General features: G+C 35.3%; 1 protein-coding gene across 1 annotated transcript in view; it reads left to right on the top strand.

Annotated features, from left to right (window-relative positions):
• The window catches only part of thsd7aa (thrombospondin, type I, domain containing 7Aa), a 121,812-nt gene extending 100,380 nt beyond the window's left edge, over positions 1-21,432 (top strand). The window contains exons 18-27 of the mRNA XM_016530399.1: positions 46-161; positions 245-362; positions 4,157-4,302; positions 5,749-5,923; positions 8,256-8,429; positions 8,584-8,679; positions 12,245-12,327; positions 16,044-16,257; positions 16,716-16,803; positions 20,232-21,432. Coding sequence (XP_016385885.1) covers positions 46-161; positions 245-362; positions 4,157-4,302; positions 5,749-5,923; positions 8,256-8,429; positions 8,584-8,679; positions 12,245-12,327; positions 16,044-16,257; positions 16,716-16,803; positions 20,232-20,319 — 1,298 coding nt within the window. The 3' untranslated portion in view covers positions 20,320-21,432. The remainder of the gene's footprint in view (positions 1-45; positions 162-244; positions 363-4,156; positions 4,303-5,748; positions 5,924-8,255; positions 8,430-8,583; positions 8,680-12,244; positions 12,328-16,043; positions 16,258-16,715; positions 16,804-20,231) is intronic.
• Positions 21,433-23,527: the final 2,095 nt, after the last annotated feature.

A 23,527-nucleotide genomic window follows, 5' to 3' on the forward strand; every position in this document is an offset into this window, starting at 1 on the left:
TATATATATATATATATATATTTTTTTTTTATAATTCCCATCCAGACTGGAGCACATGTCAGCTGAGTGAACGAGCCGTATGTGGGGTTGGATTCAAAACACGCATGCTTGACTGTGTTCGCAGTGATGGCAAGTCTGTGGACCTCAAGTTTTGCGAGGAGGTACTTTTCTGTTCAGAAGTCAAGTTTACAAGTGATGCTTCTGTTGTAAATCCACTTAACTAAATTGATTTGGTTTCTTTTAGCTTGGTCTCGAGAAAAAATGGCAGATGAACGCTTCCTGTGTGGTCGAGTGCCCTGTCAACTGCCAGCTGTCTGATTGGTCGTCCTGGTCTGAATGCTCTCACACCTGCGGTCTGGCAGGTAAGCCAACACTTTGTATCGAAGACCTTGATTTGAAGTTGGATTTATGCCAGAACACACGAAAAATTCACAGTTTTTGTGACATTATTAAATTTTTTTCAAAAATCAATATTTCTATTTAGCTTTATTTCAGTTTTAGTTTTAGTTAGTAATTTTAGTAATTTTAGTAAATGTAGTAAACAAAGTTGCCAAAGTAATTTTTTTAGATACGTGTATTTTTTTATTATTATTCATCAAAGTTTTTGTTGAATTTTTTAAACAAGCTTGGTCTCGAGAAAAAATGGCAGATGAATGCTTCCTGTGTGGTCGAGTGCCCTGTCAACTGCCAGCTGTCTGATTGGTCGTCCTGGTCTGAATGCTCTCACACCTGCGGTCTGGCAGGTAAGCCAACACTTTGTATCGAAGACCTTGATTTGAAGTTGGATTTATGCCAGAACACACGAAAAATTCACAGTTTTTGTGACATTATTAAATTTGCATGGCTTGGTAAATTCACACTCTCAGCAGTCAGTCAGTCTGTTTCAGACAAAATCAAAAGCCTCAGGAGGGTCTTTGGGTCTTGTGGTCCAGAACGTTGGTCTTTGATGTTAGCTAACATGACTGGTTCCTCAAATGGCAAGTTTTAGGGAATTATACTGAGCTCTCTGCTGTCTTAGAATTACCAAAGCATTGACTAAAACCACAAAAAATTTATGGTGTGAGAACAATTGTGTTATCGCCTAGAAGCAGCATTTGAGAGGAGGATAATGATGTCCTTGAGTGTAATTCCATCTGCTCTGACGATTGATTAGGGGCCCATTATGTTTGTGTGCTTGGGGCCTAAGAAACCACTCCGCTACACAAGATCTTTGAGAGCCAATGGCCAGCGACTGCTAGAGCAAACCCTACCGCTATATGAAACCTGTGCTGGTTTAGTTCATCGTGGCATCTTTAATCTGTCCCCAGGCGGCAGGATTCCTACAAAGATACAGAATCGGCATCAAATTTCATGCTGAAATGTACATTTTTAGGTTTAATTGGCAATAATTTGTTCAAAAAACAAGTTCTTAGTATTGTACTTTTTTATATTCATAGTGATTTCTTACCGTTTTTAAAAGCCATTTTAAATAAAATTGACTCTAAAAATGTCACATGGTGTTAGTAACATAAAAAGTGATAACATTTTACATAAACGTGAGTGTACACATTACAATGATTATTTTCATGACAGTTTTTATATTATATATTTTCAAAGTAAAACATATTTTGTACAGATACCTTTAATTATTAATTCATGAATATAATTTTTTTTTTGTGTTATATAACAACCTGAACTGACCTTGTTTTGTGGTGAAAGGTCAAAAAATCTTATATTTTTGGAGACTTTAAGAGACTGACTTTGATACAGTCATGAGGGTATTATCTATGAAATCATATCCTGTATTTTGTATGTGTTTTTTCTCCCTTCATTTTTCTGCACATTATTTGCATCCCATTTTATTTATTTGTATATTTAATTACATATAATTATTCACACAAAGTGACTTTGATTTGGTAGAAATATATTAATAGTTAGTAAGGTAATTAGTAAGGTTAAATGTAGGTATTGGGTAAGATTAGGGATGTAGAATATGGTCGTGCAGAATATGTGCTTTAAAAGCATTAATAAACAGCCAATATGTTAATAATAGGCATGCTAATAATACTATTTAATAGTGAGAACTGGTCCCTACACTAAAGTGTATTTGTAATATGAGGATTGTTGTATTTATTATATATTGTTGTTGTTGTTTTTTTCCAGAATGCATTAAAATTAAAATTTGAATATTCAATTTAAATACAGAAATTAGTATATCAGCTATATTCCTCGTTATATAGTCTATATATACACATTGCTAATAAATAAATGATTAGTGTTGGAAATTATTAGTGTTAGTCATTGACCCAATTAGCACCCATGAACATCATGAAATCAGGCATGAATTTATTTATTTTTGTCAGCAAAGGGAAATTGAATTGTCATGTGTGACAGTGTGTAATAGTTATGCAAAGCAAATTGAGACCCAGTTGTGAGTGGAGCCATGAGCTAAACGTCCTGCATTGGCTATCCTGTGGCACACTGGTTATGCTGTTTGCCCTAAACCTGGTGCCTTGGCCACCAGCAGAGACAGGAAGAGATGAAAAGAAAGAGCGAGAGAGAGAGAAAGAGAGAGAACTGAGAGAATGAGCTATCCCTACAGCTAAAAACTCTCACAAAGGCACACAAGCACTTTTCCCAACTGAACCCAGCATATAAAAAGAGGATGCAAGGCACTGGGAGTTGATTTGGTTTGTGGTTGCTGGAAAGCATGGAGCTTCACAGAGGATTCTCCGCAGGGATGGTCCATCACGGCAGACTGCGGCGAAGATGAATTGCATCTGGTACAACTAGCTTCAGGGCAACGTGTCAGCCGAGGACTGGGCTATGATCATGTTTAACATTGCGAAGTGCCTAGCCGTACCCTTCGAGGTTGTGTACATCCAGCCTTTTTCAAGATAAAACTAACTGCAAAGAAGTTAGTAACAGACCACAACCCAGAATCGCTTCTGCTAGGCTCGATGACCTTTTGGCACCACTTTTGCTGTAGTATTTCAGTGCCAAAACCTGTATCGTATTCACAAACCACCTGACATCCAGTTTAACCAACACTAAATGTGCTCAAATAGCACTGAATTAGTTACTTGTTAAGCAGCAAATCAGCATATTAGAATGATTCCTGAAAGATCATGTGACACTGAAGTCTGGAGTAAAGGCAGCTGAGAATTCAGCTTTGCCATCACAGGAATAAATTACATTTTATAATATATTAAAACAGAAACTACTTTTTTAAACTGTAAAAATATTTGACACTATTACAGCTTTTACGTCATGCAGCCTTCTTACTGACTTACTGATCTTATTGACCCCAAAACCTATCCACGAAGAAAGCTGAATATGGGATCATACACAGAGAGAAACCCACTTTAGATCTTAACACTACTTAAGAAATGAGTGGTCATTATTTTTAGGTTTAGCAGTGGTATTTTACTGATAGGTTTTTAGAAGGAAAATACATAAATACCTTTAAGTACTTGCTTTGTATTCACTTTAGTAACACACATTTTGAAGTTTTATAAAGGTTTTGTTATTTAGTTCTTTGTGTTACAACCTGCCATGCAAAATAATTGTTCTTGTGAGAGGAGGAGTTTTTGTGGAGTTTTATTGCAAGCATGCCCTGGGCGCCACTCTTAAACAGCAGGATGCATTCTGCCCGAAAGAGCCTACACTCCATTTCTCTCCATCCCTCTCCTCGGCCCTGCAGAATCGATTTAAGAAAATCAAGAGGGGGAGATGAATATTCAGAGTGGTTTCAGGGCCTGGAATTAGGCTTGAAAAATGGCTGGCAGATTAAGTTATTCACAGATGGGTGGAACATTACTACACAGAAAGAAAGACTTTCAGGTCACATATCGTTTTTGGCTTTCCATTGGAGGGGGATTGAGTTACCTGAAATTAGTGCGTGTGTGTGTAACATGAGATGATTCACTTACTGTAAAAGCCTTTATTTCATTGGAGGAGTCACTTTGCTTGATGCATCATCTTTAGCAAGCATGAGAAAAACTAGGGAGTTGTGCTTCCAGTATGTGAGTGAATTTAAAATAGCATTTGTCATGTCTTATAGAAAATGTTATTTTGTGACCAGCGAACCTCAAATACTAAGGGTTTTAAAATTTTAACAACATTACAATGCAGCATCATGAAACATATCTGTTTTTCTTTCAATGTTTTTTTGTAGGGAAGCTCTGGAGAAGGAGAACTGTGATCCAGGCCTCTCAGGGAGATGGACGGCCATGTTCCTCACAGCTGGAGCAGTGGAAGCCCTGTCCTGTTAAACCCTGCTACAACTGGAGGTACAGTGCCTGGTCTCCATGCAAATCTGAGGTGAGTTTGCTGATCAATCACTCAGATTTCTTTATTCATTTTGGACAATAAGCTGAATTATATATTTTAAGCTGTACTTCATGGATGCTGGGTTTTTTTAAAGTAATATCTGTGTAAATATGAAGTTTATGAAGAATATTTGGGTATAATATGTCACGGTTTACTTTATTTTGCTATCCTCACTTACAGAAATTAACTATACTGTCCTGCACCCACTAGTAAAAAAAAAAATAAAAAATAATATCTGGTGTCTGAATAATTTTTGGTTTGACAGTATATGTACAAGTGAATATATTAATAGTAACAGCTACCCATCTCACTCATACAGTACATTGTCCTACAATATCTGTGCAATGTATGAATATGTGTGTACATATATAGTCCTATTTTCCCAACATACTGAATTTATTAGTATTTGTCAGTAAATAAATGAAATAAATGCACAATGAACTCGCATTATTTATTTGAAAAAGAATCTTAGTAAAGGTGCTGGCACATTTACCGCTGCTTGACGAGGGTGAAATCCAGTAATTTCAATAGGAATCAGTGCGATCGGGAGTTTTGCATGAGGGTGAAAAAGTTCCCCACAATCCGCCACATTGACCAACAAAAAAACTGCTTGTGACCTGAGCTTCATGTATCAACAATGAACAATGGACTTGTGAAATGTTGCTGAAATTTGACTGTGACCGCACCTTAATGCGTAAAAAAGTAACCTGATTGCATAAAACCTATGTAAGGCAATGAGCGTTTCCGATATGAACATCTTAAGCAGGTTTCATCTTACTTGAGGCACACTTTGCTATAGTAAACCACCATCACTTGGTTTAGGTATAGCAGTGTTTAGGTATATTTAGCAGTGTTTAGGTATATTTAGAATCTTCTCCTGCTTTGGCCTTTCCGCAGCGTTTGTGCCGTCGTCTTCCTCCTGTCATCAGTCTGGTTTTCAGGACCCAACAGGGGGTTTAATTAAAGACAACAGACAGAAGACACAGCCTCTCTCTTCTCTCCTTTCTTCCCGTCTCTCTCTTTCTCCTTCCCCCCTCGTACCTCATGCCCCCGTCACAGTGCAGGCTGTGAGAGAATATTGACTCTGGCCTTTGTTCTCGGCTGCCTGTCTCTAAAGTGTCTTCTGACAGCCCTCAGCAGTCTCCAGCAGCATTGCTTCACTTGTGCCTCATGGTTTTTAGAGATTTTCAGCAGCTATGAAAAAATAATGCCGGTAGCTGACAGTGCGGAACACAAGGACAGAGAAACAATGCTGGAATTTCTTCCTGCCTCATTTTGTATCACCATGAGAAGTTTTGCTCTGTCGAGGTCTAGAGCTCCAAAGAAGCTGTGTAGAGTTCATCCTCAATCTCCACTAGGAGTACAAAAAGTTTATTTAAATATTTTTTTTTACCACAGCTGGTGTCCAATTGTAGTCATTACTCCCTGTTTCCTTAGGGTGCACGGTGTGGAGAGGGCCTGCGCTTCAGGAACATGTCTTGCTTTGTGTCTGATGGCTCGGGGAAGGATCCGGGCAGTATGGTGGAGGAGGAACTGTGTGGAGACCTGGAGCAGACAGTGGATGTGGACAAACCGATCATCCTGCAGGAGTCCTGCACGGTGCCCTGCCCAGGTAACAGCTAATGCCACAACTGTGACGACATGCTGTTGTAAATCCACTACACTGATGTAAATCTTGGGTTCAGCAACTGTCAAAGATATTGTAATAACGTGAGACATTAATCACATGATTACTTACATGAATATTTGTTATAATATACACTACTATTCAAAAGTTTGGGATCAGTAAATTTTGAGTTTATTTATTTTTATTTTATTTATTTTATTTTTCATTTATTTTTAATTGATCAGAAGTAACATTAAAGACATTTATAATGTCACAAAAGATTTCTGTTTCAAATAAATGATGTTCTTTTGAACTTTATATTCTTTTAAGAATATCATATTAAACAGCACAATAGTTTTCAACATTGATAATAATAAATGTTTCTTGAGCAGCAAATCAGCATATTAGAATGATTTCTGAAGGATCATGTGACACTGAAGACGGGAGTAATGATGCTGAAAATTCAGCTTTGCCATCACAAGAAATAAATTATATTTTTAAATATATTAAAACAGAAAACAGTTAAATTGTAATAATATTTCTGTTTTTACTGTATTTTTGAGCAAATTAATGCAGCCTTGGTGAATATAACAAAAACAGTAAAAAAACAACTGACAAACCCCAAACTTTTTAATGGTAATGTATGTTATTTAGTAAAGTAAATAGTAAATATCTACATATTGTTTTTATTTTATTTATTGTAATGACAATATAAAAGCCAATTATTTAGTTTAGCAAAAACATATCATGCTTTTTCCCTCATTCAAAAAAAAAACAAAAAAATCAAGCAGTATAAATTGGCCTTTATACTTTGAAAAATCACAATCCTGTGTTCCTCTGTCTAGCAGTTAGCTCACTTTTAAATTGGTCAGACCTACTCTGGCACATTTACAAGGCAGCTTTTATGAGACACTGTGAAATATTCACTGGGATATCACAGCTATAATTCAACACCCTCATATATCTTGCTGTATTACCTCATACAAGCTGAAGAATTAAACTTCATGGCTTGTTGTCCATTATAGTACTGTAATTTCACAGGAAATGGATGGAAACAAAAAAACATATATAAATATATATTTCTTTTTTTTTTCAGACAGGCTTTTGAAAGCTTTTTATTTCAGCAAGTGAGTGACAGATAGTAAGACAACATTTTGACATGTCCATTGTGGCAGTAGTAGAGAGTCGTGATGGAGGTTTTATTAGGGGACAGTGACAGTAACAACACACCCGCACATGTCAGTGCAGATTTGTGTTGTGGTAGTGTGAGTTACATGATGCTTTGCCCACAGTGTAGTTGTGACTTTTGCTTTTTTTTTTTGAAAGTTGCACAGTTCTTCACTTGCTCTGACCTTTGACCCCATCATTCATTCTTTATTGTTGAAGCATAGCTCCCTGGCACACATCCCGCCTCGCACCGTTCTATAAACCTCCAGCTGTGACCTACCGCTGTGCTCCCTCTGTCTTCCCTTTTTTTTCCTGTTCCGATCTCTTTTTTTCACACAAATGTTTCTTAAATGACGATGATGCACCCTTTGTGCATTTGAATATTCATCCCAGTGTTGTGTAACTTCATAAGCTATTCACACACAGACTCGAGTGTACTCTGTGAACTCAGGTGTCACATCTGCCTCTGGCGTTCCGCTGCGCACGTGCTCTGATAATCACCATCATAGGATTAGGGCTTTATGGAATGACAACTTTATGAATAATTAATACTCTGAGAAATATTCACAAATCAGGACTGCTATTACAACGGGACAGACTGACCTACTTCTGTTGAAAAAAACACCCTGAGATAAAAAAAAAAAAAGTCTTAATATCCTTGACAAAGAAAAAGAAAGTCTGCAAGTGGAATTTGTTATTGTTAGACCCTGTAGGTTGAAAATGCAAAAACTTTTTAATTCTTTAGGGTTTTAGATTAAATCTATTAATGAATAGTAATATAATAATAATAATAATCACTAGGCCCACACAGAATATGTGCCTGGAGCTCCTCAAAAATCTCTAAGGACTTCTGCAGAGTTGAAACTTTGTCACTTGCAAAGTTTATTTGTTTATTAAACATTTTGGTGAATTTAATTATGCTTTCAGCAACCAGTAACACTGTAGAACTCTCAGCACCATTTTATATCATTTTTCAGCAAAATTCACGTTTATAGCTGTGACATATTTTACATCTATAATTAGAATTAAAAAAAGTTTACATTTAAATTTTGCGATTAGCAGAATGACAAAAAGTAAGTAAATAAATAAATAACATTTTCAAACTACCTTTGCAAATGCCAATATCAATCACCGATGAGTTTTCTAACAGAGGTGTTTATGTATTTGTCAGGTGAGTGTTACCTGACAGAATGGACTGTGTGGAGCCTGTGTCAGCTGAGCTGTATCAGCGGGGACGATCTGGGATTCGGTTCGGTGCAGGTGCGTTCTCGTGCCGTTCTAGCCCAGGAACCTGAGAACCTTCTTCAGTGTCCAGAACAGGAATGGGAAGCCAGGCCATGTACAGGTGAGCCAAAAATCTATGCATTTAGGGAAGACAATACAGTTTCACTGTAAAAATTAGTTTACGAAATTGTAAATAAAACAAACATTATTATAGTTTTCATTATTTATTTATTTTTTTGAATGTATCACTGTTAATACTGTTTTATGTGTTTAAGAGGGCCAGTGTTATGAGTACAAATGGATGATCGGTCCATGGAAAGGCTCGTCTCGACAAGTCTGGTGCCAGCGCTCTGATGGATTGAATGTCACAGGTGTGTTTGAAATGAAATGATATTAAAAGAAATAAAATAGAATAAAATAAAATATTTTGAGTTAATACATAAGGGCCCGGTTTCAAAGACAGGGCTTAGCCTAAACCAGGATTAGACCTTAGTTCAATTAGGGCATTTAAGTAGAAAAAAACATTACTGGTGTGCATCTTGAGACAAAACAATGGCAGTGACATATTTTAAGATATGTCAGTGCAAGTTACTGTCAGTTAAAACAGCTCAAACATGCATTTTAGTCCAGGACTAGCTTAAGCCTTGTCTGTGAAACCGGGGGAAGAAGTTTTATAAATGAATATTTGGATTATATTTTTTTAACATCCTTTATACTGTATATAGGAGGGCAGAAAATAATGGTGCATCCCCAGGTGCACAAATTGTAGAAGCAGAGATAAGCCATGCTGTATCTGTTTTTGATATTCAGAGAAAAAAATGAAACCATCACTATGACAGAAGCGTCAATATTCTCTCCCCAGAGAGTGTTTGATGACAGACTGTGGTTTGAGATAAAGTTGACGTCCTATGCTGTCATTTCCTGTCAGGAAAGGCTGAAGTGTTCGCTGTCTCCTCTTATACATGTGTATATACTTTATGGAAATAAGCTTTTAATCCATGACAATGTGTCACCCACATTTAATCCCATTCACCATTATTCCAGCTGTCCTCCCATGTTAATGTGTATGTGTGCGTGTACTTCTGCGTCTCTCCTTGTTTTGGTGCAGGCGTGGAAATGCACGGGAACAGAAGTATGCCCCTCACACTCTGCTGAGGAACATCATAAATGCATTGCGATATGAGATTTCATTGAGTTTTGTATGCCATATTAATGCGACTTGGAATCAATCCCTGTGATTTTCAAATGTTTATTTGTCCTCTATGTCAAACTGTCCAAACTGACCTCATTCCAGATGGCACACATGAGTCTGGTCACTTGTGATTGGCAGAACAGGGCTGCAGAACTTCTAAGGCTGTAAATCAAAACCTCTACAGCAACCAGGTCCCTGTTTATGCATATTCATAAGTTATATTAATAAGGTGTGCAGAAGTATGAATATTTATACAGGCTGCTAATTGGTAAACATGTTTCTGCAGATGCTTACAGTTTATAGTGCACCTATAAAGAAGAGATCTTTTAACACGACAATAGCTTTATCGTAATGCAAATGATTAATTTTTACATCAAAACACACAAAGAGAAAACGCATTTCCAATTTTCCAAGTATCACCCAGTAAGCAGCTTTCTGATTTACACTATTAATGCGACTTGGAATCAATCCCTGTGATTTTCAAATGTTTATTTGTCCTCTATGTCAAACTGTCCAAACTGACCTCATTCCAGATGGCACACATGAGTCTGGTCACTTGTGATTGGCAGAACAGGGCAGCAGAACTTCTAAGGCTGTAAATCAAAACCTCTACAGCAACCAGGTCCCTGTTTATGCATATTCATGAGTTATATTAATAAGGTGTGCAGGAGTATGAATATTCATACAGGCTGCTAATTGGTAAACATGTTTCTGCAGATGCTTACAGTTTATAGTGCACCTATAAAGAAGAGATCTTTTAACACGACAATAGCTTTATCGTAATGCAAATGATTAATTTTTACATCAAAACACACAAAGAGAAAACGCATTTCCAATTTTCCAAGTATCACCCAGTAAGCAGCTTTCTGATTTACACTGGACACAAATGACACATCTAGTGCTGGTTGAGGCCTTAACAATTGTCATGGTATCTGGCAGCGGCAGTCAAGGGTGGTTCCGGCGTTAGGGAGCAGTTCTATTTCACTGCTCTCATTGTTGATTGGATGTATTGATTCATCCCAGCTTAGAGAAAATAACACCCCTGCACTGGCCGCCGGCTGCCCATTTCAGTGCTTTTATAGATCCAGTGGATTCCCACAGGCTGCGATTTGTAGAGAGGAAGATGGAAAGTGAGCGAAAGGATGTTGAGATTGTACACATAGGCGACCCAAGAAGAGGATCATTTTTAATTGTGTTGGCTGACGATAAAACGGGCAAAAATCCCATGGACTTACATTGATGGAGTAGCCCAAGCCTGAATATCTAGGGAATAGTATATCATACAGACTGAGAATGGGCTAGAAATTACGTACAAATGCCCTAGTAACCCCTCAGAACACCTTAGCAACCACCAAGAACACCTTAGCAACCATCCAGAACATCCTAGTAATGCCCTAGAAAACACTCAGAATACCTTGCAACAGGGTCCAGGGGCCCCTAGGGTCCACAAAGTAGGGAAAAAGGGTTCAGAAAATGTCAAATCAAATCAAATTAAATTAAATTAAATTGTGAATACAGATATATTAAATATTTAATATATTCTGAAATTGTACATCTAACTATGAAAGCCCATTTCCACTGCATAAGAAAAAAACAATAAATAAAAAGCCCAATACTTTGTTAATTCATAGTTCTGACATAAAATCATACTTATGAGATAAACATTTTAGATACTAAGTCATAATTATGACAGCATTTCATCATTTAAATTTTTTTGTCATAATTATGATTGTCAAAATTGACAAAAGAAGTAAAAATTATAAGATAAAAAGCCATAATTATGACATGTGAAAAAATGATGAGATAAAAAGTCACACTTATGACATAAAATTATTATAATCTAGATCCACATCTAACAGCACTAATGGTGGGTAGAAAAATGCATGTTGTTTAATAGATAACATCTTAATATGAACTCTTTTCCTGGATATTTTACATATACATAAGGGGTTTTTCAGAAAGGGATAAAAACAATAAATAAAAAGCCCAATACTTTGTTAATTCATAGTTCTGACATAAAATCATACTTATGAGATAAACATTTTAGATACTAAGTCATAATTATGACAGCATTTCATCATTTACATTTTTTTGTCATAATTATGAGATTGTCAAAATTGACAAAAGAAGTCAAAATTATAAGATAAAAAGCCATAATTATGACATGTGAAAAAATGATGAGATAAAAAGTCACACTTATGACATAAAATTATTATAATATAGATCCACATCTAACAGCACTAATGGTGGGTAGAAAAATGCATGTTGTTTAATAGATAACATCTTAATATGAACTCTTTTCCTGGATATTTTACATATACATAAGGGGTTTTTCAGAAAGGGATCATCATATTTGAGGAGTCCATGGCATAAAAAATTATGAAAACCCTTGCTTTTCCAAATACTAGGAAGGTTTTCTGTCCATCTTTTTTCCCAGAAAATGTACAAATCTAGTTGAGTTTTAATTACTGCCTCATGCATATCAGTTAACACAGCAGTAATATCATAACACGAGAGGTTTTAAGCATGATTTAAATTGGAGTAAAGCATGTCTGGCACTGTTTAGCATTACCAAAGAGAGAGGAAAAGAGGATGAATGTGGGAGAGCAACAGAATGCAGAGTCTTTGATGCCTCCTGCCTCCAGGTCAATGCCGTAGCTGAAAATGGGCATGTGTTTGTGTGTGTGAGTGTGACAATGTCATTAAACAATGTTTATATAAAACTTTGAACTCTTTGCCTGCAGGTGGATGCCCGTTGACAAGCGAGCCAGTGTCTGACAGATCATGTGACCCAGCCTGCGTCAAACCTCGCTCCTACTGCACTGAGGTTAGTATGTGTGCATGTTTATGTGTGGACTTCTGCTGAGGTGGGATGCTGGGATGCAGGCAGACTGTAAACAGGGTTGCATGGATATTCAATACAGCAGGATTAGACTTCCTCCAGAGGAGAGGGAGAGAGTCCTGGAATGTATAATGGGAAATGCTATTACATGAGAACCAAGATGCACCGGCTTATCTAGATTTGATATCTGCTTATCAACAGATACCATCTTAATAAGCTTAGATGGAAACTATTAAAGCCACTTTACTGTTCAGTCTTTTTCTGATAAAAATAACAGTGTTAGCCTTATGCATGGACTTTATCAAGCTCCGTGACCAATGTCAGAGGATATTAAAAGCAGTAACACTGTTAGTGCTGTTAGCTATTAGTACAGGCCAAATAAAACACCTTAGGGAGGATAAGTCACTATCAGTTGAGAGCCTTATATTATTCTGGATGGCAGCACTGTTTTGGAGTGGTTGGTGTGTTTGAATGTGTTAATGCTTGCATATGCCTTTGATTTGTAAAATCCTTTAAATAAATGATCAAGATATAGTGTCATAAGCATATAGACGTACAGTTTGAGTGTGGTAAGATGTGGTAGTTTTTGTATGTTGTATGCCATACAAGAAAAAATGGAGTTAAAATGAATAGAGCTACCCTTTATTTTACTTTTACTCCTTTGCAACTTTCTTAATCGTTTTCTTTAATGTCTTATTATTATTATTATTATTATTATTAGGGGTTCAAGCATGTAGTGCTGAAACCCTATTGTAATTATTATTATTATTATTATTATTATTATATTTTAGGTAATATTTCCAAACATTGTTTGCAAAACTGTTATTAGAACAAATTATTTATAAATAAATGTAATAATCTCTTTTCTACAAGAAAATAGCAGAGTTAAAATGAATAGAACTACCATTTATTTGTCAACCTTTTTATTTTATTTTATAATCTCCTCTGCAACTTTGTTTTACTTAATTTAACTTCTTTAATGTAATATAATTTAATTTCTTTCAAATATTATTGTATATTGTAATTTCCAATTAACAATAAAACAGTTATTTGAGAAAATGTGTTTTTAAAACTTGTCTAGAAACTTGTCTCAAATGGTGCACTATACACTAATCACTTACACTATGTTCTCACTTTATGTGTGTTTCTTTTCCTCACAGCCAGATAGAAATGGTGAATGCTTCTGGCTTACTGTATATGATCACATGTCAAAAAATATTTAAAATTGCCTGGAAACATTTTATCCACACTCTCCCCTATATATATATATATATATATATATATATATATATATATCATCCTGCCCAATGTTGTCCAATGGAACAATGTTTATATTAACGGCAATGAAAACAAATATAGTAAAAGTAGACTATTTTATCCATTATGTGCAAAAAAAAAAAGGGGCTAAAATCACATTACATTCTAGCATTGTAACATTACAATCTAAAAACAAAATTAATACTTTTTCAAGCAGAAGTTACATTCATTAAACTAAAAATGAAAGTAAATGAACCCAAGAGCACAGATTAATTGCACTATATTTTGATTACCCCATTACTGCTATCATAAAATACACTTGTAGGTTTAAAATTCTACATATGACACAATTATTGCGCTTTTATTCTATTGCGCTCCGTCTGTTTGGCACGCATGCGCGCGGCGGCGCTGGTTCACTGAAGTCTGTGGAGTTTAGCGGAGGATCGCGTGCAGAAGGCTCCTGACAGCAAAACGGAAATATGTGTATATATGTATGTATCTATGTATGTATGTATTTTGTTCGTTCGAAGATAATCCTACATGAAATGTAAACATTCATTGTGAGCTACCACATTTTTCCTCCAGCGTGTGATTTCCCCCATTGCATATGAACTGAATGTTATATGCAAATGCAGATTATGAGCGTGTCTGAATCGGGTCTCCCGCTGTGTAGTGAATCCCTCTACTGTGGGAAGAATCCGACAGTATTCATATCCGTTTCTTCTGCTACATCCAGACCTTCTCTTCTGTGCACGTCTTTATAGATGCAAATGCCCCAGTGCATTCTGGTTTTCCCGTGATCGCATAGATCTGACAAGGGCTGTGTTTACGTGTGGGCCGATTATCCTCCCAAGATTGCAGTGGGAATAAGAGACTCTCTGCAGACGGCAGGAACCTGGGGGTTTCTCCACATATATTTGCACACAAGCACTCAGGTCTGCAGAACGGTGATGCTCGTGGAGATCCAAATGTCTCGTCAGTGGAAGAACACGTGCTGGGATGTATCTTATCAACACCCACGCTCAAACATGCTCTCGTAGCCTTCAGGATTCACATGATCTTGATGTTTTTCAGAACAAAGAAAGCACTAAAATAGCACACCTAACACGAAAAGTATATTTGATCTGCAGAAATATTTTTAGCATTTAACGGAGCTGTTAGCAGAAAGAAAGAACATTGTGACACTGGTAGAGAGAAAGCTAAGCGATGGTCACAGGAGACGGAAAGTGAATTCAATTAGCAGCTGTTTAGAAGCTGAGGGAATGCCGCAAATAGAAAGCTGTCTGTGTTTTTAACAACTGGTATGAGTGATTTTCTGCTGAGTGATTTTATTTCACCTAGCCACACTTTAAACTGACAGCATCAACTTATTTTGCTGTTTATTCTGGCCGAGAAATGACCACATGCTTCAAGTAAAATTACATGTTGAAACATTTTAACATGCCATTGATAGACAAATAGACAAAACAATTTAATAAAAATAAGTCCTGATTAAAAAATAAGTTCTGATAGTGTGCCTCTAATATCAAATAAACATGTTAATTGTGTATATTGATATAGTCACTGATATATTATGAATCCCTGTTTAAATGGCTTGTCCATTTCTGAATAACTTTACTAAAAAAAATATAATTTTTAAAATGTATTTTTCATTTATTTAAAGTACACTACTGTTCAAAAGTGGATAAAGGGGTACAATTTTTAATGTTTTGGGGAAAAAAAGTCTCTTTTGCTCACCAAGGCTGCCTTTTTATATAAAAAATGCAGTAAAAACAGCAATATTTTGAAATATTACAATTTAAAATAGCTGTTTTCTATTTGAATATATTTTAAAATGTCATTTATTCCTGTGATGGCAAAGCTGAATTTTCTGCAGCTTTTTTTTATCACATGATGCTGATTTGGTGCTCAAGAAACATTTCTTATTATTATCAATGTCGAAAACAGTTGTGCTGCTCAATATTTTTGAATTCCTTGATCTATAGAAAGTTCAAAACAACAGCATTTATTTGAAATGGAAATCTTTTGTAACATTATACATGTCTCTACTATCACTTTTGATCAATTTAATGGGGAACACTTTATTTTAGGGTGTCCTTGTTACACGTTACATGTACTTACTATTATAATAACAATTAATTATGCATAATTACATGCAAGTAACCCTAAACCAAACTCTAATCCTAAACCTAACCATATAGTAAGTACATGTAGTTAATTAATATTACTCAGTACTTAAATGTATAATTACACTGCAACAAGAACACCTTAGAATAAAGTGTAACCATTTAATGCATCCTTGGTAAATAAAAATATGAATTTATTTAATAATAATAATAATAATACATTCGTTTAATTTCCAATGTTTAATTGTGTATGCTGATTGTCTGTGGTAAACCATACCCGATTCATCTGTGTAACTGGTGCAATGTCTCCCCCTGCAGGCTGGTGTATGCGGCTGCGAGGAGGGTTACACTGAGGTGATGACTTCTGATGGAGTGTTGGACCAGTGCACGGTCATACCGGTGCTTGAGATCCCCACCGCAGGAGACAGTAAGGCTGACGTGAAGACGATCCGAGCCCTCAACCCCACTGAGCCCACCGCCAACCTGACAGGCCGCTCCGGACGCACCTGGTTCCTCCAGCCCTTCGGACCCGGTGAGTTTATGACTTAATATAACTCTGAGTGGTTGCAGACGACATTAGAGACATGTTCACATGCATTTATATTAAACATCAAGACTAATATTTTCACACTAACTACTGCTAACCATCTTTAACCCTTTTTGTGTATAATAAGACTTTTTGCTTTGCTAAATAAATGTTAAAAACATATACAGTGGGCATGAAAAGTAATTAGGCACAAATGTCTGAATTAAAAGTGAATAGGTTTATTTGTAATATATGAGTATAATATCACAACATTTTATGCACGTTTAAATTTTATTTAGATTGAAATTTTGTAATTTTGTCCAAGCAAACACTTTCTGAGGCCACAGTTATAAATGAAGGTCCAAACAGGAAGGGTGTTCCCAACAGGTAGAACAGAATGGCCGTGTTTTGCTGAGGTACAGCGGTGTGTACTTGTGTTGATGTGTGTGTGTGTATCTGCACAGATGGCAAACTGAAGACCTGGGTGTATGGTGTGGCAGCTGGAGCTTTTGTACTGCTTGTGTTCATTGTCTCTATGACTTACTTAGCCTGGTAAGAATATTTGTTATAACAGCAAACGAGATATTTTTTTCATTCCATAAATCTGCTTTATTCTATTCATCTTTTTTTTATCATTTATTTATGTTAACCCATGTAAGTTGCTTTCAACTTGACTGCTTCACTTCATTTTCCTAATCAATACTTTTGTCTTGTTTCTCACTAAATATATTAAGATAAAATAAAACTTTAGTATTAAAACCTTACTTGAAGTAACAAGTTTCAGGGATTATATTTTAAATTATTATTAATTAAATAAATTCTTATTTTTCTTTTTTCCTGTTTTTTTTTTTAAAGCTTAAACCTCCATAAATATTGTTAGATAATAATTTTTTTTAATAAACTTAATTTAAAATACATTCTCTAAAAGTTGAGTAAATTAAATTGATTTTAACGATTTTTACACATTTTTCCTATATGACAAGACAAAAATACTGATTAAGATTTTTTTTTTCTTTCTTTTTCCATTTATCTCACTTCTCATTTGTATCCCCAACCCCTTCATATCTATCAGTTTTTGTATGCGCTCTCCTCCGAGCCCGGACCCTTCCATTACCTCTGTGGTTTGGGTCGGACCCAACGACCAAGAGCTGATATATACCTGCCCCGACTGTCAGCGCATTGAGACTCAGTTCAACTAGAGCTCTCAGCTCAGTCCCTTCCCTCATGGCCTTGTCCTGTGACCAATCATGTCCATCACCTATGCCTTCTCACTGTCACATGTGCCTTTCTGACCAATCACATGGAGCTGTTTGGTGGAGGTGAGCAGGTCGATCTACTGGAGTTTAGTAGTCTAGCTTTATATACACTGCTAAAAAAGAACTTCTTAAAGGGATCGTTCACCCAAAAATTAAAATTTTATCATTTACTCACCCTTATGTTGTTCCAAACCTGTATGAGTTTTTTTCTTATGTTGAACATCAACTAAGATATTTTGAAGAATGCTGGTAATCAAACAGCTGATGGTCCCCATTGACTTCCATAGTATTTCTTTCCCTACTATGGGTGTCAATGGTGACCAACAACTGTTTGATTACCAGCATTCTTCAAAATATCTTCTTTTGAGTTCGATATAAGAAAGAAACGTATACAGGTTTGGAACAACATGAGAGTGAGTAAAAGATAACAAAAAAAAAAAAACATTTTTGGGTGAACTATTCCTTTAACAAATGTTTAATGAGTCTTTTTTTTATTTATACCTCATTAAAAAAGTAAATAAAACAATATACATTTATCTGAGAAACAGTGATTGTTGTTATCTTAAAACTTTATACTTAAAACAAATGGAAATAAATCTGTTAGTGCAGACAAAATACACTTCTATTCAAGACACATTCACTGTAAAACCTCTAATGCATCATGGAGCATTTTAACAGACTAAATTACATATGTAATGAAATTATTAAAAATGTGACCCTGGACCACAAAATCAGTCATAAGCATGCTATTTTTGTAGCAATGGTCAAAAATACACTGCATGGGTCAAAATTATCGATTTTTCTTTTATGCCAAAAATCATTAGTACATTAAGTATAAAGATCATGTTCCATGGAGATATTTTGTAAATTTCCTACCGTAAATATATCAAAACTTAATTTTTGATTAGTAATATGCATTGCTAAGAACTTCATTTGGACAACTTTAAAGGCGATTTTTTCAATATTTTAATTTTTTTGCACCCTCAGATTCCAGATTTTCAAATAGTTGTATCTTGGCCAAATATTGTCCTAACAAACCATACATCAATGGAAAGCTTATTTATTCAGCTTTCAGATGATGTATAAATCTCTTTTTTTTGTAAATTTACCCTTATGACTGGTTTTGTGATCCAGGGTCACATATGTCATAGAATGTTCCAATAAATAAATAAAAAATGACAATGAAATGTGAGCATAAATAAATACGGTGTAAAATAATCTTAAATGTGCCTTAAAATGAAAATCCTCATGAAATATGAAATGAAATACTCCTTGAAATGAAATAATACAGAAAATAAAATTCAGCGTTATGTGAAATATGTATAATTTTATCATATATCTATTTAATTTATTCTGTTAAATCACATCATAATGCACTGTTGTAACTCTAAAATAAAGATTGTTATTATTTAGAAAATACATTAAGAATAGGATTTTTGCAGTGTATCTATACAAATAGACTATATATTCAAAGAAATGTTTGAATATACATGAGACAAATATTGTAACCCGTTTCTGTTCCCACACTGCCCCCTCATGGTCAGGTCTAACATAACCATCATCATCATCATCAATGAACACTCATAATTTTTCTCTGTGATGCAAAATACTGATATATTCCTTGAAGTTCACCATATATATAAAAGTTATTCTGATGATAATAGTTGACTTTTGAGCTAAAATGACCCTGAGGTTTAGAGGATGTTGTATTCACATGTGTCCCTATCTCTGTAATAGTACTCACTAAGGTAAGTTTGGTTTGTAGAGTTTAGTGGGCTGGAACGTGCTGCTGGCTGCTTCCCTGTTCCCTCCACTGCTAAAGCTATGCTTCCTGTAAAAGTTAGCATGGCAGCTGATTACTAATCATAATAATTAATAATCACGTCTAACCGTTTTTAGCATCTGTCTTCATGCCTTATCAGAAAAATCCCTAGTTAAATATTTAATTAAAAGTTGCAAAATAATACACTGCACACTTAAATGACAAATGTACAGTACAGTACAGGGATATTATATAAACATTTCCCATATTAAAATGTTTAAACATTTAATGTATAAACATTTCCATTACTTGAAACGTAAATAAAATTAAATAAATATTTAAAAACTTATTTTATTATAGCTGTTTGCCAGTTAAACATGTATCATTTTAATTTAATTTAACTTGATGTACTAAAATAACTAAAACTGAAATTGAAATAAAGTGAATATATATAAAAAAAAAAAATTATAATAAAAATGACAAACACCAGAAAATTACTAAAACTTTAAAAAGAAAATATTAGAGCTCATTTAAAATATTAATAAGCGCTTTAATAATATCTCAATGATAGTAAAATTATAGTGATGATGTATGTAATATTATATTGGGATAAGCTACATTAGATTCATCTATTGCATGATAAAAAGGCCTTTGCTAATGCATGGAAACCAGCAGCAGTGCATGGACATCTAACAACATAAAATGCCTTGGAAAAACACAAATGTGAGGCATTTCAATATAGCAAAATGATAAAACATATGAATAAACAGATGCAACAGATATAAAGGTGACAGATTTAATGCTCTGTTATACAACATTAGATGTACAGTAATAGAAGGTCAGAGCTTTTCAAATATTATAGATTTAGTTCATATGTGCAGGTAAACAAGCTTGCTATCTTATTGCATCTGTTGAAGTAACATGTAGTTGCTTTGTAATAATAGCTATTATTTTTTCCACAGCAAAAAGCCAAAGAAGCCCCAGAGAAGACAGATGAACAACAGACTCAAGCCTCTGACGCTGGCTTACGACGGCGATGCTGACATGTAGCCTAACCACGTTTGCTTCATACTACAGATACTCGCCTCCTTTCACAGTCGGCCATCGGTACAAGCCTCAAACAATGAGACTCGCGCAAACTCACCGACGGCTTTTTTATAAGATGCTAATGGAACGTCAGAGAGAGACTCGATCTGGGTTTATATAATGTTTCTCCCCACTCCTTTTTTTACGTTCAAGTTTTTTTGACTTTATTTCACGAGAGCCTTCATAAACTCTTCAAAAATCTTCTTCAGAAAGTCTGCCTTCACCTCTCTGCCATCGACATCTTTCTGTAACATAGACTTTAGTCTTTCAGGAGGACAGTTGCAGGAGCTTTTTGAAATTGGGACGTTTTTTGCTGAGAAAGCACAAAATATGCCCGTCTCCTGTTTAGTCCTGCAATATGTACATTGTCTGTGGCTGTTGGGAGGTCGCATGTTCAGACAAACTAAATACACAATAGCATTTTCAGCCTCGAGACGCTCAATATTGTGTGATCAGAAAGATAATAGACTGCAGATTGAATGGGCTCTCTAGCGCCCCCTATAGAAACTCTGGCCTGCCTTTCCCCCTTTCTGTATCCAGGCTCCATTTTGCACTATATTAGTGCAGCATGAATATTTACTTATAGCATTGCCATAGAAAACTGCCTCTCGCAAAACAAGATGATGTACAGTCTTGTGCTAGACACGTTTCTTTTTTTTTAAAAAGAGAGCGAGAGAGAACAAAAGTAGCCCTTTTTCTTCTGATGGAACTCACTGGTGTTTGTTTATACATACTTGTTTACTGGTTACCTCCTGTTTGTGATAAAGGGGCCGTTGAAAAGTTTTTTTGTGGACTCCAAAAACCCCCCTGTTGTATGTACAGTTGCAATCAGCCATGTGTTTGCTTTCTTTGCCTGATTGACTTGTGTATGATTCAATGGTTCTTTTCACCTTAGAGATCCAGGTCGGTGAAGTTTTCCATGTGTTGCAGTCTTTCGTCTCTGATTCCAAGGGCTCTGTGTTCATAATTGGAGCGCTTTTAACAGTATGCTGTTTGATTTACTGATCCTACTGTGTCTGTGTGAACCAGTTCTGTTTGCAGTTTATATAACGTGACTGTCTAACACAATAACAGCATGCCTTTTCATATCAGCTAGATTCCGAAAAACCAATACTCTTGATATTGAATGATTACTTGTGGAAGCATTCGTTTGACATTATTATTACCTATTCCGAACCTGATTTGAGGTTGAACAAATCTCAGCTCATTCATTAGAATGAAGAAATGCTGTGGTTTGTGCTGAGACATTACGTAAGGGATGATGTACAGTGAGCTGGTTATTATTGCAAAATAAAACCTGATGGTGATTTCTAATATAAATAATAGAGGACTATTAAAAAAAAAAAAACATACTTGTTTACTGGTTACCTCCTGTTTGTGATAAAGGGGCCGTTGAAAAGTTTTTTTGTGGACTCCAAAAACCCCCCTGTTGTATGTACAGTTGCAATCAGCCATGTGTTTGCTTTCTTTGCCTGATTGACTTGTGTATGATTCAATGGTTCTTTTCACCTTAGAGATCCAGGTCGGTGAAGTTTTCCATGTGTTGCAGTCTTTCGTCTCTGATTCCAAGGGCTCTGTGTTCATAATTGGAGCGCTTTTAACAGTATGCTGTTTGATTTACTGATCCTACTGTGTCTGTGTGAACCAGTTCTGTTTGCAGTTTATATAATGTGACTGTCTAACACAATAACAGCATGCCTTTTCATATCAGCTAGATTCCGAAAAACCAATACTCTGATATTGAATGATTACTTGTGGAAGCATTCGTTTGACATTATTATTACCTATTCCGAACCTGATTTGAGGTTGAACAAATCTCAGCTCATTCATTAGAATGAAGAAATGCTGTGGTTTGTGCTGAGACATTACGTAAGGGATGATGTACAGTGAGCTGGTTATTATTGCAAAATAAAACCTGATGGTGATTTCTAATATAAATAATAGAGGACTATTAAAAAAAAAAAAGTTGCCGAATGTTGCCTTTGCAACTAACTTGAAATGAAATAGTACAGAATATAAAATTGAACATTCTATGACATTTATAATTGCATCATGTATCATGTACTGCAGGGTTTCTCAAATCTTGCCCTGGGGGTCCAATGCGCTGCAGAGTTTAGCTCCAACCCTGATTAAACTCACCTACTTGTGATTTTCTGATGATCCTGAAGACATTGATTAGCATGCTCAGGTGTGTTTGATTAGGGTTAGAGCTAAACTGCAGGAAAGTGGATCTCGTGGGCCAGATTTGAGGATCCCTGATGTACTGTGTCTTATTCTGTTAAATCACGTCATAATGCATTGTTGCTTCTCATGTAAATTGATCTTGTTTCAAGAATTTGTAGGTATTATAACTGGAAAATGAGATTGTTATTGTTTAGAAAATGAAAAGGTGCAGTGTATCCATACAACTAGACTAATATATTCAAAGAAATGTTTAAATATATATTAGGCAAATATTGTAGCCCGTTTCTGTTCCCACACTGCCCCTCATGGTCAGGTCTAACATAACCATCATCATCATTATCATCGTCATCAATGAACACTCATCATTTTCAAATGCTAAAATTAAAACTAAAACTGAAATAAAAAATTAAAGCTATATAGAAGCATAAAAATGACAAGCACGTACCAAAATTACTAAAACTAAAATGAAAATGGACCATATGAATTAAATGCTAATTCAAAATATTAATAATTAAATGAATAATGCTAAAATTACTCCGGTGAAAATGACCAGCTTACTGTGCACTATCCTGCTTATTACACGGTTATTTGGCAAATGCACATTGACATTGAAAATGTATTTAAATTTAAATAATTTTATATTTTACTTTTATATTATTGTAAAGCTTACGCTAAGAAAAAAAGGTTAGTTACAAAATACAGAACAATCAGCCTAGCAACAAGACAACACTGCAACATTACAGTAATATTAAAACTGAAGACATTTAATGTGATACATTAACTGAGACACTAGATGGCGCCAGTTGCGTTTGACTTGAAAGTGACGCTAGGCTGATGTACAGTGTTGCCATAAATGATGATTGACCCGACTAGAGTATTCCAGAGAGCCGTGTAATAAGTGCTTGTAATGTTCGGTTTTCAAAGGAAAAGAGAAAAAAATTGTTTTTTCTTTTATTATTATTTTTTATTTAGTATTTTGATTTATTTA

Source organism: Sinocyclocheilus rhinocerous, unplaced genomic scaffold (genome assembly GCF_001515625.1).
Source record: "Sinocyclocheilus rhinocerous isolate Xijiao unplaced genomic scaffold, SAMN03320098_v1.1 scaffold781, whole genome shotgun sequence".
NCBI classification, from domain to species: Eukaryota; Metazoa; Chordata; class Actinopteri; order Cypriniformes; family Cyprinidae; genus Sinocyclocheilus; species Sinocyclocheilus rhinocerous.